General features: G+C 50.1%; 4 protein-coding genes and 2 pseudogenes across 6 annotated transcripts, besides 2 other annotated features; 3 read left to right on the forward strand and 3 right to left on the reverse strand.

Annotated features, from left to right (window-relative positions):
• Window positions 1–405: 405 nt before the first annotated feature.
• NCS54_01359800 (Hypothetical protein) lies at window positions 406–1444 on the reverse strand (the record flags this gene model as incomplete). The annotated part of the gene is made up of 2 exons (XM_053158784.1): window positions 406–1169; window positions 1216–1444. 2 exons carry the CDS (start codon window positions 1442–1444, stop codon window positions 406–408), a joined length of 993 nt encoding a protein of 330 aa, XP_053014759.1.
• A 748-nt stretch (window positions 1445–2192) lies between these two features.
• NCS54_01359900 (Hypothetical protein) lies at window positions 2193–3881 on the reverse strand (the record flags this gene model as incomplete). Its single annotated transcript, XM_053158785.1, has 2 exons — window positions 2193–3074; window positions 3144–3881. 2 exons carry the CDS (start codon window positions 3879–3881, stop codon window positions 2193–2195), a joined length of 1620 nt encoding a protein of 539 aa, XP_053014760.1.
• A 96-nt stretch (window positions 3882–3977) lies between these two features.
• On the reverse strand, window positions 3978–6583 carry NCS54_01360000 (Hypothetical protein; the record flags this gene model as incomplete). The annotated part of the gene is made up of 4 exons (XM_053158786.1): window positions 3978–4906; window positions 4953–5267; window positions 5321–5450; window positions 5501–6583. The coding sequence occupies 4 exons, from the start codon at window positions 6581–6583 to the stop codon at window positions 3978–3980; spliced, it is 2457 nt and encodes an 818-aa protein (XP_053014761.1).
• Window positions 6584–7270: 687 nt separating this feature from the next.
• On the forward strand, window positions 7271–9799 carry NCS54_01360100 (annotated as a pseudogene). Its single transcript has 5 exons — window positions 7271–7513; window positions 7751–7972; window positions 8510–8563; window positions 8610–8737; window positions 8791–9799.
• Window positions 7271–9799: a sequence feature.
• Window positions 9800–11524: 1725 nt separating this feature from the next.
• On the forward strand, window positions 11525–13295 carry NCS54_01360200 (MFS domain-containing protein; the record flags this gene model as incomplete). The annotated part of the gene is made up of 5 exons (XM_053158787.1): window positions 11525–11679; window positions 11727–12507; window positions 12555–12727; window positions 12774–13007; window positions 13055–13295. The coding sequence occupies 5 exons, from the start codon at window positions 11525–11527 to the stop codon at window positions 13293–13295; spliced, it is 1584 nt and encodes a 527-aa protein (XP_053014762.1).
• Window positions 13296–14715: 1420 nt separating this feature from the next.
• NCS54_01360300 lies at window positions 14716–15663 on the forward strand (annotated as a pseudogene). Its single transcript has 5 exons — window positions 14716–14905; window positions 14953–15082; window positions 15130–15144; window positions 15191–15333; window positions 15380–15663.
• Window positions 14716–15663: a sequence feature.
• Window positions 15664–15929: the final 266 nt, after the last annotated feature.

The raw sequence follows: 15929 nt of genomic DNA on the forward strand, positions 1-15929 counted from the left end.
ACACGACACATATGTTTTCATTAAATATTCACTTACGTAGTTGATAAAAGGACTTGGGACTCGCGGGTAGCTCTGGAGGACGAGGAAACTGTTAGATTCGAAGGAGCATGTGCCTTCTTTGACAAACTCATCAGGGCAATAAGAATCAACACCTCTACCGAAACTACCCTCGTCTCACTTTAATCGCGGTCAAAATCAGGGTCCATCAATATATTTAAATCTTGGCCCTCTTTGGGTCACTAGATGTCCTGATTCTGACTCTGAGCCTCGGTCATCTTGGACTCCTCCAGATATTACAACTACATTAACCTCGGGTATCTGATTCGAGAACAACGTAACACTCCACCAAGCTGTACCATAATCTCACCTTCCATGCCTGCCGTCTTCGGCCTGAAATCAAAGTCTTTACTGCCCGTCCCGCTTCGCTGGCAGCTCAGGTACCGTTGGCCCGGAATAGGCCAGCTCAGCCGGCCGTGATTGGTCATGTAGCTCGCTGACAGGCGGTGGAAATTGATTGTGCTGTGATGGCAACTCTACAGGGCCTTGACCGCCCTGGTATGTCGAGTCGTACGCATATCCGCCTTGATGCGTTTGCTGTTGCGGCTCTTTTGCCACTTCCAATCCAGCATTGTCTCCTGGTGTTGATGCAGCAGCAGCCGCCTTTAAGGCCTTGATCTCTCTGTTCTTCTTTATGAAAAGCCAAATGAGACCGGCAACAAGGGCAGCACCAACAGCAGCACCGATGCCGATGCCAGCTTTGGCACCCGCTTTGAGACCTTTTGAGGACGAAGAGCTCGAAGAGTTGTTGCTACTAGAGTCGTTGCCGCTGCTAGAATTTGAGTCGGAACCTGAATTCCCCGAGTTTGAGTCGGAATCTTGGTTGTTGCCGTTTGATACAGTTCTTTGTGGAGTCCCGCTATCCGAAGTCTGAGTGACATCGTCATTGCTGGAACTTGTCGGTTGGTTGTTCTCTGAGCTGCTAGTCTGGGCTGGGTCTGGTTGCGCGATTATCCCAGAGCCTTGTGCCTGACGAGCCTCGACAGTCCATCTAGGTGATATTGCCGACTTTCCTGATGTATCATTGATTTGAAAGGCGTACTCGGAGTCGCCAAGGATTTCGGAGAGATGTTCCGGTACTCGGAAAACGAGAGAACTCTCTGTGTTGCCGGCTGGTAACCATTAGCCAATGGACAGCGAAAATGGGATGATACTGACATGCTACTTTCCACAGAGATTGCCATTTGTCTTCGGCTCGTCTCACAAGAGTCACGGAGACTGGCCCTTCGTGGCCATCCCATTCGATGGTAAAAGGCTGGTCACGGTTGACTTGCCAGTTCCTCGTCACCCAGGTGATGCCATTTTCTTGCGGTTTGTCCAGGTTCTCCTTGCCGTTTCCGATGGAGAAGGCCGATAAGACATAGGTGAGCGAACGACCGAGGAGCATTGTGTATGAGCAGAACTACGCGGAAGCTCACAAGGTCGTGTAACTTCTGAAGCTCCCCAGACTTTCTCAACAGCGCAAACAAACACTCCTGTGAAGACGACGCGCTGTGACGCGGGGTGATGCATGTTTTATTTGTTGGCTAGACTACGCCTCACCATGTCGCTTGGGGCATGGTGCAGCTGCTAAGGGTGCATAGCTTGATCCTCATGCCACTCTGATTTGTTGATGCCAAAGATGGCGTTTGAAATGATCCCTGGTAAATTACCATTTATTCTTTTTATATTACAGGGGTATGTTTTGTCGTCGAGTAAGATCGGCTCAACTCATTGCCGACTCATGAACATCAGCTGTCTGTGATCTCTTTGAGAATAAGCTTAATTCGGGTCCAAGGGTGGAAGGCCAGGTAAATGGCTATCTGATGAAGTGAATGACTGACGAACTTGGGCTAACTGATATAACCACTGTTGCACATCCTCATATCTTCATCCCGTTGTGTCCCATGTGTTCTAACCTCTCGTCACTGCGCACCCTTTATCTCGACAACGCCCTTCACACATGCCATAATCGTGTATTTTTACTGACAACCCGCCTTGATCATGGCACTGTCATGTAATCACTAGCCTCCTACAAGGCTATAATTCATTAACCTGACTCGCGAATTCGTCCGTCCAATAATGACAACTATTGAGATCTCATGTACTCGTTCATGCTAAAAGACAACCTCTCAATGAACGCTCTGCTAAACAATCTAAACGACCTCCTTGGCCAACTCCTTGATACTCTCCCACAGCAGTGTAAACAGTTCCTTGATAAACTTGACCAGATCAAACTTGGGCTTCCACACAATCTCCCAATTAATCTCCTCTCCTAAAATCGTCCCCTCAATCTTGACCCTCAGAGGTGGTCCACCTTCGTCGGGATGAACTAGGCTTCTCACCGAGCCCGAAAACTCAACCTTTCGAATGTTGAACGTGGTCTTGGCGTGATCGGTTGCCCATTTGGCCAGATCTAGCTCTAGTTCGACAGCATCCTCGGCTAACTCAACAGCGTGTCGGGCCAGGTTTAGTTCTTTTGTGTTTTCCTTGGCAAATTCGACTCCCTTCTTTGCTGTCTCAAAGCCGATGAACTCAACACAATCCGATAGCTCATCGACGGCCTTCTGTGCTGCGTCGAGAAGTGCCTGTGTTACTCTCTTGCCCTCAGCAAGACCACGCTTGGCTAACTCAAACAATTTCAGCTCGTCACTCGCAGTCTCTGCAAATGTGAGCCCCTCGATAGCTCCCTGGATTAAGGCCTGCTGCGTGTTGTTCACCTCAATGAACGACTGCTTTGCAAGGTTCAGTCCCGGCGTAAGAACTTGCTGCGCCGTCTGTGATGCCAATTCAGCTGCCCGGACCGCGCCTTCACTCTGCACGTACTCGGAAGCAAGTCGAGCCCCCTTTTCTTCTTCCAGATACTTCTCGTATAATTTCAGACCTTGATCAGCCGTAAAAAGGAGTCCTTCTGCGGTCGCAATCTGGCCTCTGTACTCCCACTTGTCCAACCATTCTGCCGCATCTCGTTGTCGCTCCAGTCTCCAAATAGCGTCCTTGAACCGTTCTTTTTCTCTCTTGGCTTGGTCGACTTCTGCCTGTTTGTTTTTAATGTCGTTTGTAACAATCTCAGCTCTCCGTAGGAAGTCGGCTCAAGCGACCTGTACCCCGGCTTGGGCTACACGGACACCATCGTCCAGTTCGCGTTGCTTCAAGTCGACGGCAGCTTGAGCGACGCGTATGACATTATCTGCATTGGCTCGAACCTGTTCCAGTTCGTTTTGCTTCTGCCTGATGAGATTCTTGAAGTCGCGCTCTGTCCCGTCAACCTTGGCTCGCAAGCGCTTTCTTTCTGCTGAAGCTGACGCGCTGGCATTTGCAAAGTCACTATCAACCTGAGCCTTTTTGGCGAGCCAGACCGCCTTGGCGATTTCAAGTTTCTTGATTGCATCATCGCAGCCAGCCTTGAAGACGGCTTCCTTGGCTTCCATGTCCTGTTTGACCATCTCAAAGCCCTCTTTGGCGGCTTCATGAGCGGCTGAGATCTGTTGGTCGAGCTGAGCCGTGACATAGTCAATAACACGCTGCTCCATAAGTCCGTACATGGCAAAGTCGGCGTTTGCCCATGTCTTGTAATTCTTGGTGTCGATTGTGCCCTTGAGCTGCGCTTCTAGCTTTAGCAAGAAGAGGTCGGATAGCTTGAGATGGACAAAAAAGTCAAATGTTGTCTTTGGTAGTAGACCGATATTCAAGTGAAGAGCGGCGGACGCCTCCCAGATGTCAACTGCCCCGTCGATCGAGATCTTTTGTGCTTGTGCAGAGAACTCAATGTCGACAAGTGGATCGGGTTTGGTGGCGCCTCGAACAGTCAAAGGACCAAGCGAGAATTGCTCGATCGTTGCCATGATTTTGACTGTCTTGCCCAGCGTGCAATCAAACTGAGCTCGTTTCCCGAATATCTTCAAGTTGCCTTTCGCTGAGATTCCTGGTGGATATACGTCTTACCCAATAGTGGTCCCTGTTGAGAAGTACATATTGAGCTTGGTAAAGTGCAAGAGATCATCCGCAACGGTAGGAAGCTCTCGATCTGCGACAAGAGATGCAAAAGTTATGAGATCTGACACGCCGAGGTTCTCGACAAAAATATCCACGAGCTGTTCTTTGGGGTTTTGACTGAACTTGAAGGTAGCACCGGCCGTCTTGGATCCTATTGCCAACTGACCCCCAAAAGCGAGGCTTCCAGGGGTACCAGAGGCGATGAATGAGGTATAAATGATGCCAATCTCCATGACACAGGTCTTGATCACCACATTCTTTCCGGCGCCGAACGGGTTGACCCATGGAGTGAGCATCTTTGCAGATGCCGTCGCCCCGATGAGATCAGCCCCAAGCGTTAACTCGAGCTGCAAAGGCATGTCATCTGGCTGTCCGTCCACTTGAAAGTTTAATACAGCCGCAATCATCAGCTTGGGGCTAGGAACTCCTGGACCGGCCAGGATGATGCTCAGCTCAATTGGGCCTGTCCAGATATCATCGCTGAATCGGCTGGTACGAGCAGCTGGAAGTGATATGCCAAGTGCAAAGGCGCCGTTGGTATAGGCAGCGCGAAGAACCGTGCCCTTGACGCTCCCACCAAGAAGTGCTTCTATAGCTGCGATGCTGTCGATACTAGCGCATAGTTGTACCCCCTTGACAATGTTGAATGGGACGCCCTGAAGGGTTCCAGCAGCTGCATCACGACTAGAGGCAATGATTGCGAGACGGTCGAGGGAAATATCGAGCATTGAGTTGCCTTCGAGGGCCGGGACAAGACGTGAAGTGGACAAGTCGCCTGATACTTCGCCATAGACCGTCCACGCCCATCCGAGCTTGGGGTGTTTCTCGGTGAACAAGACAACACGGGCATCAATACCATGGAAGTTGACGTCGCCTGAAATGCTGAGTTTTGTCGAACGTGCACTCTCCTTTCATCTTGCTGGCGATAAATACGTCAAAGCCCGCCTCTCGGATGAGGAGGTCCCAGTCGTCAAAGGCGATGTCACCAATGGCGCCGCGAACCTCGATGCCATCCTTCGAAAGGATGAGAGACCCTCGAACAGATGTGTGGCCGTTGATGGTCACGGCTCCGCATAGAGCTAGCTCGGTAGGCGAGATGGTAAGGGACATAGCATCGAATGTCACATCGTAGTCAAAGACGTCGAGACGAACTTTGGTGAGCTCGTAGAAGATCTCGCCGACGTCCTGGAGTGTCAAGTTTCCAAGGAAGACAGAAAGCCGCATGTGTTCTTTCTCTTTGCGTTGGTATACCGTGGGGTGCATCTGTCATCAGGTGAAAGACACCTACCCTTGCTATAGAATCCGTGAACCTGCATAGTTGCGCTACGAAGCTGCATGACAGCAGTGACATCAAATGCTAGCTTGCTACTCTTTGGGTCGCTGCCATCAAGGTGGCTGATGAGCATGACTTCGGAGAGCTGATGCCAAAGTCAGTAAAGGCACAGTCTCAGATCAATGTTAAGCTCACAGCAAGTCCCTCGATACCCATTACATTCACCCAATCCTCGTTTTTGAGACACAGCTCCAGCTCCCAAACAGACAGAATCTTGCGCAGCTTGTAGTCAACCTGTAGTGGCACAACTGACCTCGGCATCGTGACGTGTAAATGGCCAAAGAAGCCAAAGCCAAAGTGCCACTTCATCTTTTCGGTCTGCGTATCATAAAGTCGGCTGCCCAGCAGTTCAACTCCAATCTCGCGAAACTCGAGAATATCAAAGACGTTGACGCTCACATCTCGAAGGGTGCCTCGGAGCATAAGGGTCTCCAGGGACTCGATCCGGTCGAAGGCTCGTTCTCGGCCAAGCCATGCTGAAAAGCGAATGCCAGGCTCCTTCTGCCAGAAAAAGTCACGAAGGAAGTTCGACACAGGTTGCAATACCCCTGTAAAGACGAGATTAGTCTCAAAAAAGAGCCCCCGCTCGTCTAATAGCCCGTTGGTGGTCTCGACGAAGCCGAGCTTGGGATCGACAAGTTGGATAATATCCCAGCCGCTGCCGGCAAGTGTTGGCAGAAAGGTACCGAGGGAAAGTTTTTCAGTGCCGGTAACACGGATAATCTCAGTATAAGGTTGCGAATGCAGAGCCTTGGTAGTAGTAGCGCTCTGGTAAATGTAAATCTTGGCAGGGATGAACCTCAGTAGCTTCGTATCGCCCACGAAAGCGACGCTAGCTGTTGGTGATTTGGCGAGTGGGCTCTTTTGGCCGAGAACGGCTGACGGTGTTGGAAGATTGTCTTCTTTCTCTGTGTTTGAGGCTAGGAGAGGAAACTCTTCGCCGTGGGCGCCTACAAGGGCTTGGCGAAGGTTGTAAACTTGGAGCCCGCCAATCTCGAGCGGTTCTTCATCTTTGTCTTCTGGCTCCACAAGAGTTGACTCGGCCGATAATCTGGGACGTTCGGCCGGTGGGCCGCCATCTGCTGACAATGGCAACCTGGGTCGTTTGAGCCCAGAGCCATTGGGTGCGGGCTCTGGCTTTAGAAGCTTGGTTGGGGGGTTGAGATCCTCAGATGTCAATGATCTCTGACGTTTCAGGGCCTGTTGAGTATTGTCCATTTTGATACCAGATTCCAGGCACGGACAGTCAAAGTTGGTTGGAGAGAAATGCGTTGGTTACGTATGTGAACGAAATTACAAGTTTATGTGAGAGGAGATGCGATAACAGATCTGGTACACCAGAAAAAACGAGTTCGAAACTGGTGAGCAACCCTCCAGAGCCAATGAGTGGCAGAGGAATGGTCGACGCGCAATTCCGCACACTCTAGTCTAGCGAGCTGAGTATCGAGTGATATCAACGCTTACGAGCCGCCACCTGATAGTGCTGAACCCCAGCTTTTCTCTTTTTCGCTACTTTTCCCGAGACAGGCGCAATTCAGCTTGCGTCGCGACTTGAGACTAGACCATTTCCTACCCTGTTCACCGTCGTAACCGCTTTGACCCGCTCGATCCCGGACCGAACCGAGACACTGACCCCGTGGAGACAGTCTAGACTCTCCTAGACCCTAGATACGGGGAATCCTCTGTTTGCTCAATTCTAGTAATAGTCTTGGATGCCTCTGAGAAGGCCAGCGCAACTCTTCAACACTTCCTATCCTACGGCTTCAAACTCACACTACCCACCAGTCAACATGGCGTCAGGCACCAGGCGAAACTTCCAGCTGATGGTGCCAAACAAGGACATTCTTCCCGGGATAGACAATCTTGTCTGAGTACAAACCAAGCCATCCTACTTTTCAACTAGGTCAAGCCATCTCTCTAGGGCTTGGCTTGAACAAATCCAAGGATGAGAGCAAGAGCTATGTTTATGCTCCAAAGCCCGCTAAGGCGTCCGAGACGGCCTACTACTTGCAGGTCCTACATGATGACTTTGAGGACTTATTCGTGTCTCAAGTCAGAGACAGCAGCTCTTCGGTTTTTGTCTCTGTGTCGCTCGTCAAGGATCTCATCAATGGCGAGAACAAGGACTGGACCGACCCAAGAGTGCCCGTAAGTCATGTCAGTAACTGTCGACAGTTCGTTGCTGACAACTCAACCAGCAACATTTTTTCCATGGACATGCATGCAGCGGTGGAAAAGAACTGGCTACAGAATCCAAAACCGATGAGTTCTAACGAAACAAAGCTAACGCACCTCGACGTGTGGGTGCGAGACAAGAATGGCAAATTGATTAAGGAAACCGAAACTCTCAGGGTCGAAACCGATGGCTCAGCTGCGCCATTCTAGCTAAATTGGGTCAAGAAGAAGTTTTCCATCCCAACCGAAGGGGGGAAGCCGTCTCGATCCACCAACTTTGAACTCATGGAGCCGTTGTATATCGTCCCGATTACAGAGGTTGATCGCTTGTTGACGGCGTTGGAAGAGTGCGTGGATCTGGTTAACCTGGACAACGGCGGAGACCACCTTATGCTATCCAAAACAGCTCCCAATCCTTTGTATTACATGCTTGTATGTCAATATGTAACCGACGCCAAAGCCTTCCACATAGACTAATGCAGCCAACAAATGTCCATCGATCCGTTTGGCATCTCAGAACCTATATACACGTCAAAGACTGGGATGTGTGGATGGTCAAGGTCGGATCGGATCCAAGGCTACCAGTAAACCAAATTCGATTCGGGACTTTATTTTCAACAGCACTCCAACAATGGACAAGTGCTACGATGGCATCGCAGAGGAATACGAAAAGATTTTCAACGCCAAAGAAAATGGAAATGGACCCAACAAACCGACTACTCTCTCGAAAAAGCAAAAGGCGCAGGCTCTTTCAAAACGCTTCCATTCTCGCTTCTCGCCAAAGGGAAACATTGAAACACATGAAAATTCTGTTGGCATGCAGGTGTATTAGGACGCACAGAAAATCTTGGATACAGTGAATAAGCGGACTGGTGAGGATAGCCAGAAGACGGTGATGGGCAATGTGTCAGCGCCTGAGGCAAGTACATCCTTATCTACGAGCTTTCTTGTTTCTAATGCTCGTTATAGATTGCATATTCGCTTAACTGGGCCAAGGAGATGATCATATTTAGTAACGCCGAGGTAGGGCCTCCCTCTCCCAAGCAAGGCAGCTGACTTACGACTCCAGTGGCTGCACCTATCAGGCTTTGCATATGGAGGCTTCATGATGACTGGCGACGAGAATGGATGGTCGACCAGTCAGAACCCTCACAACCTCGTCTTTGGTACTTCTGAGACGAATTCTCTCATGACACGGTAAGAGTTCCCTCACGCCTACCATAAGCAGCGACTAAAATCCAATTATCTAGTTATGAAGCAGCTTGGCAATCCTTCATTCTGTATGAGTATGAGCTGCAGAAGATGAGCAACATCGTTCAGCTCGTAGCTACGAAACAAGAATATCCTCACAAGATGCCTCGCATCTTGTCTTCTGATGGGCAACTCGTGATCCGAACCAACGTGCCGGAAGTCGATCTCGAGTACGATTACTGCGACATGACCGGTACACAGAGATACAAGAGGAAGAGGTTCTCTCTATGGGACGAACAAAAGGCCCAGGCTCAGAGGAATGATTTTACGCAGGTACCTGGAGGTGCACTGTCTGATGCAGACATGCGCCAGTCTGCAAAAAATTACTTCTTCATTGCGCACACGATCGAATACTCATTGTTGTTTGAGCATACGTCTCGCTTGCTGAAAAGACGCGGGTTCCAGCAGACGGTGTACTTCTACCCCTTTTCGCGGCCGCTTCTACACAAGTTTGAGACGGACCTCGACCGTAAACTCCTGGCCCACCTTTATCGGTCCGCGAAGCAGGATCTCGTCGAAGACTGGAACGACTTGGGACCAATTAAAACCCCTGGGAGCAAGGCCACCAAGTCAGGGAAGAAGGGCAAACCTAGTGGCAGCAAGACGATCACAAAGGCAGCCAGAAAGGCAGTAGAAAAGAATAATTTGAAGAAAAGGGTCGCGGAGTCAGATGTGCGGTACGACGACTTTGAAGGCTACGGCGACTTTCAGAACCTGATAAGCGACCTGAACTTGGGAGCTCTGGGGGATTTCGACAACTTTCAAGACATGAAGACGATCACAGACTTTGGGGACTTTCGTCCTTCTGCGAATGGAAGTAACCGTGACTTGAGAGATGTGGAGGGCAATGAGGAGGATGGGGAAGAGGACGTGGAGGGTGGAGAGAATGGGGGAACTAAGAAAAGGAGACTGTTGGGTAAGTCTGTCAATGGCTCTCTGTACAATCGAATCGAGGTTTGGAATGCCAAAGGGAAGAAGGATCAGGAAAGGAAGTTGGGAGAATTGTAAGGGCCTTGGAACGTGACTTGCCAGATAGGCCTGGCAAAACCACATGCAACTGATTCATGAATTTTTGCCGCTATACGGGTTCGCGATGGCCGTCCTCAAGTGACACCGCAGGCCTGGGGTCAAGATTGCATGTCCAGTCAAACTCAGAGTCGCACGAGGATCAGGTTAAAATGATGCGAAGTGCAGTTGCATGCGGCCTTTTCTAAACGCCGTAAATAAAAAAAACCTCCTTGCTTTAATCTCTCAACGCTTCTACACGTTGTGCCCCCGTTTTCCACAAACTCCACAAAATCACCGAGTTGTGGTTTCGGGCCGCATGTGGATATCTCGGCGTCGCAGAGCCGCATAGATAGTGTCGACGGTCAGGGGATGTGTTTCATTAAGCACGTGGGATTGATGAATTTGCGAGAATTTCTGAATCATGACTGTGCTTCTTGTTGGTTCTAGAAGGATTCGGTCGCACGTGTGATGATGCAGATCGTTCATACCGACTGTCAGCTCAGTAAACGCAAATAAATAGTCAAATGACTTGAAATGACTATCATCGTTATCATGACCGTGTCATTTCAACGGGCATCAACGGACTTCCGTTGAAGACGGACCCCTGGTGGGTGTCGGTCCGGTAGGTGACGTCTTGACTCGGCCTTTTCCGGCCGGGATGTTCGGTGGGAAACGGTGTGGATAGATAACGTGTCTAATTGACCGAGTTTGCGCCATTCCAGTATCGCCGTTCAGCTTCGAGACTGTGCATCTGACAAGACGTTACAGTAAATCTATCGGCAGGTACGGCGTGGTGATCTTGCGAGATCAAGTCACACCACTGTTCACCAAAAAAAACCCGTATCTCAATTGTCAGTTGATCGATCATGGCAAACGCTCTTCGCGACTCCGAGTGTCGGTCCTTCGGGATTAATGAGCGCGAAAAATGGTAGTCGGCCCGATGCTCGGTGAGTTCCAGTGGTGAATTCCAATGGGGCTGTGGATGAGGCGACAGCTGGAATGTGAAGGAAGAAGAATGCGGAAAAGATGATCATTCCAGGTGAATGAGAAGCTTCAAGGCCTGAGTATGTGGGAGGTATCAAGATATATCTTCAAGAGAATACTATTATTCTTAAATACCCGGTGTCTTCAGCCAAAATTCGAAAAGAAACATCCATCCCACTCCTGTCAGACCACGCTCAAGCAAGGGTCGCCACGCCAAGAGATAACAAAGAACAACCCTAGAAGAAAACAAATGGGGCCTCTCATGCCATCACGTCCAATGACACGAGTGAACTGCGTCATCACTGCCGGGTCCGGCCTTGATTGCCGGCCAAGCTAGAGGCCTCTTCGGTAATAACGAAGAAAAAAAGTTTGAGTGCAGATCATCTGGATTGACTTTTTTTTGCTTGGCTTGGCCCATCTCGCTTCTCTCGTGATCAGATCCAGTGACGTGATGAGCCTCACGCCGAGGCTGCCGACCACCACCCCCCAGACACCGGCGTTTCCAACTGCAGGCATGATACAATAGGCATCTCCGCCATCTCGTGACGAAGGACCCGTAGATTTTCTGCTTAGTCGTGTATCGTTCGGTGCCCACGATGGCCAGATGGGATAGGGAGGTCCACAAAAATGGCATCCAAAAGGCCGACCTTCGCTGCTTCTTTTGCGATGGATTGTGTTCAATCACTCATCACTGATAACAACCATTGATTACTATTACACATCTTTTACATCACAGCAAACATGAAGTTCTTTAAACGCCACGAACAGGCGGGTGAGGAGCAACACCTAGAGAGGAAGCACACCACCAACGATGTGGCTGAACAAAAGGTTACCTTCATTGCCTGCTTCTTGGGTCTTGTTGCCTCCATTGGTGGCTTCAAGTTTGGCTATGTCAGGTATGTACAGGAACTGTCTCTTAGTTGATCCCTCTAACACCTTCCAGTGGCCAGATTTCCGGCTTCTTCATGATGGACGACTACTCCCGCCGCTTCGGAGAACTACAAGACGATGGATCATACACCTTTAGTGCTGTCCGCCAGGGAACAATCGTCGGTCTGCTCAGCGCTGGCTGTCTGATTGGATCTCTTATCGCTGGAAACCTCGCCGACTCTATTGGCCGCCGCCTTACCATTTCCCTCACAGCTCTGTCGACCTGCATCGGTACCATCATCGAAATCTCGTCTACGACGCATTGGGTTCAATTCGCCATCGGTCGACTTGTTACAGGCTTTGGAATTGGGTCTCTTTCTGTCGTGGTGCCCATGTACCAGAGTGAGAGTTCTCCCGCCATCATCCGAGGTATCCTCGTTTCGTGCTATCAGCTCTTTGTGACGCTGGGCATCTGGACTGCTGAGATGGTCAACTGGGGTACCGAAGCCAAGACCAACTCTGCATCTTGGAGAATCCCCAATGGTCTCTCCTTCTTGTGGTCTCTGATCCTTGGCGCTGGTATCCTGTTCCTCCCTGAGAGTCCCCGATATGCCTACCGAAAGGGTCGTGAGGAGGAAGCTCGAAACACCATTGCTCGTCTGGCTGGTCTTGAGCCCAATGCTCCTAGTGTCAACCGCCAGATTGCCGAGATGCAGGAGAAGCTTGAAGAAGAGCGAGCTTTGCCTGACACAAAGTGGCACGAGATCTTCACTGGCCCCCGTATGGCTTACCGTACCACGCTCGGAATTGTTCTCCAGGCTGGTCAGCAGCTTACCGGTATCAACTTCTTCTTCGTGAGTCCCCTCGACACCACTCGAGACAAGTATGCTAACAAGTATAGTACTTTGGCACCACCATCTTTGCCTCTACTGGTCTGAGCAACAGTTACGTCACCCAGCTCATCCTCGGATCCGTCAACTGCGCCTGCACATTCGCCGCTCTCTACATTGTGCAAAAGTGTGGTCGTCGTAATGCTCTCATGGTCGGCGGTGCCTGGATGATGATGTGTTTCTTGTAAGTCGACCCTGGATCTACTTTATAACGTGGCTAACAATTTCAGCGTCTACGCCTTTGTCGGACACTTTGCCCTCGACAGTGAAAATCCTCTCAACACTCCTGCGGCTGGTGCTGTTCTCGTCACCTTCTCTTGTCTGGCTATCGCTGCCTTTGCTACGACATGGGGTCCTCTCGTCTGGGCTGTTGTTGCCGAGCTTTATCCCTCGCAATATCGTAGCCGCTGCATGGCTCTCGCCACAGCTGCCAACTGGCTCTGGAACTTTCTCATCTCTTTCTTGTAAGTCCCTCAATAATCTCACTAAAGCTGCTTACTAACTTGAACAGCACCCGCTTCATCGTTGATGCCATCGACTACTTCTACGGCCTCGTGTTTGCCGGATGTTGTGCCGCCCTCGTCGCCATCGTCTTCTTCTTCCTCATCGAGTCCAAGGACCGTACTCTGGAGGAGATTGACACCATGTATATGCAGCACGTCAACCCCATCACCTCGAGCAAGTGGGACCCCAACACCCAGAGCAACAAGGGCCGTGGAGGTCAGACCACGGATGAGGAACATTCGTCTTAAGCTGCTTGTGTGTTATTTGGAGCAGCCGGTCTGCAAAGAGAGAATGTGTAAAATGATGTATAGAGTGTAGCATACTGTTAGATATAGACATAGAAGTGACTCTATTTGCACCCATAATCTCTTGTACCAGGCGTCCATGCTTTTATACTTGGCTTGATGGGTCTCCAGTATCTAATCTAATCTCGAGATAAGGCCATCTGTGAAATGACCGCCAAGAACCGGGGTTCTCTTCGGCATTTTGTTGCTTGGCGGGCCCGACAATGCGGACGAGTTCATGGAACAATAAGTGGAGTCTAAACGACAGGCCATAGATCTCAAGGGAACGTGTGATGCAAATGGCGGTATGAGGCGTACAAGCATGGAGAATACTGTTCTTTACTAATGAATGCTTGGATGCTACCTGGATGTGTCATGAAGACAGGGTGAAGTGAGAAGAGCATGTCCTCAAGGGTAGGTCGTCCTTCATGCAAAGTCCCGACGGAGAGACCGAGATGTGAATATGTCTTCCCAGGTTCGAAGATTGTATGGGTCCTTCAGTTCCTGTGCTCTATACCAGATTGCCCCATCATAGGTTTTCCCGTAATTACTGTCACTGCCAAGCCAAAACATCCTTCCCCAGACAGGCACTGGCGCAGACTAACGATATGCATATTCTTAACTCCTTTAATAAGGTTAATACGCCAAAACCATACCACAGCGGTCAAAAACAGGCTCCCCAGCACCCCAGAGCGCTAGCATAGGGGTGATCAATGGTCGGTGAAAGAAATACTGATTTCTCCTAGGTGCAATTACATCTACACCTCGTAAGAAACGGAAGTCGGCACCTCTGGGCATCCGTGCGACGAAGCGAGGTGTATCATGCATGTTGCTCTATACTTCTCACACTGGTGGATTAATCTTGATGCAAAAAGAAACAAAAAGACCCGCCAATCATGGGGTAGAGACACGCGGAAACACCGCCGTCCGACTCCGTGATTTCTGGTTCAATCTACCGGGCTGTTTTACCCCACACTTTTCGGCTTTAAACTGATCATCCGGGTATTCGACAGGAAAGGGGTCTTTGGGGGTTGGGGATTTACCTTGTCGTGGGCTGACGGACAATTATGGTTAAAATTTTCCCTCGAATCGGCGTCGTCGAAAGACTCATCATGTAACCCTAACCGGAGTTTCGAGTTGAGAGCTTTCATTGCCGAATTTGGAAGCTTGGATGCTTACTGGGCTTCTCATTGGTTAGTGGCTGATGCAGACGAGATGGGAAGGGTTCTTGTTGGATGCTAACCACTTCATCAATGCTCACTCTAGCCGTTTGGCTTTGTTATGAAGGATTGAGAGGATGTAAAAGTATTTAAACTGATGATCGTCCGCTGAGCCAAGAAAAGTTCTTCATCACTCATCAAGCCTCATCTCCTCAACCACCAGCCTCAACTCAGCTCAACCAAGCTCAACCATCATCATGAAGTTCACTGCTGCTTTCGTCGCTGCCCTCGTTGGCACCAGCTCTGCTGCCGTCACCAAGACCCTCCCCAAGAGTGCTGGTTCTACTTCTTTCCCCACTGCCGTTCCTGTCAAGGGCAGCTACGATGGTGGCATGAAGCGATTCGAGCGAAACCGTGAGTTTTCTAGTCTCTGTTTTCTGACAAGTCTAACATCTTGATAGCTTCTGTCTGCAAGGGTCAGGATGAGACTGGTGAGGCGGATGCCATGTTCATTCTTGAGAATGGTGCCACCCTCTCCAATGTCATCATTGGTGCTTCCCAGGCCGAGGGTGTCCACTGCAAGGGAACTTGGTAAGCTTTTCAGTACTAGACATGAAACATCAGCTAACATTCTTCAGCACCCTCAACAACGTGTATGTCTCCATGAAATGTTTACTCTTCTTCTCTAACATAGCACAGCTGGTGGGCCGATGTTTGTGAGGATGCTGTCACCCTCAAGCAAACCAGCGGAACCTCTTACATCAACGGTGGTGGTGCTTTCCACGCCGACGACAAGATCATTCAGTTCAACGGCCGCGGAACCGTCCACGTCAAGGACTTCTGTAAGTCTCTCGATTCCCAGTCACAGCCTTCACTGACACGCTCCAGACGCCGAGGACTACGGCAAGCTCTCCCGCAGCTGCGGAAACTGCAAGGACAACGGCGGTCCCCGCAACGTCATCGTCGAGAACTCTGTCGCCGTCGACGGTGGTGTCCTCTGCGGCATCAACACCAACTACGGCGACACCTGCAAGATCATCAACTCTTGCCAGAACAAGGGCAAGAACTGCGACCGCTACGAGGGCAACTCGAGCGGCAAGGAGCCCACCAAGATTGGCTCTGGCCCTGATGGCAAGTATTGCACTGTTACTGGCTTCACCACGAACTGCTAAGTGCGTGCGCTTGATGAACTGGAGATGAGATGAGATGATGATTGTGTTCTTGTTACGATATTTTATGAAACTCGGCTTGTTATAGTTTCTCGAGTTTAGCAACTAGCATTTAGCTGCACTGATGTGATATTGCATGTGAATATAAACAAGTGCTATAAGGACTAGGATCGCCCAATGACCGTGCTTATTTCGTGTTACAACATGTGACATCTGACTTGAATCTTATCTTTTCGTGTTAGTAGTGAGCGCCTGCAAAGGGTCGTGAT

Source organism: Fusarium falciforme, chromosome 11, assembly GCF_026873545.1.
Source record: "Fusarium falciforme chromosome 11, complete sequence".
Taxonomy (NCBI): Eukaryota; Fungi; Ascomycota; class Sordariomycetes; order Hypocreales; family Nectriaceae; genus Fusarium; species Fusarium falciforme.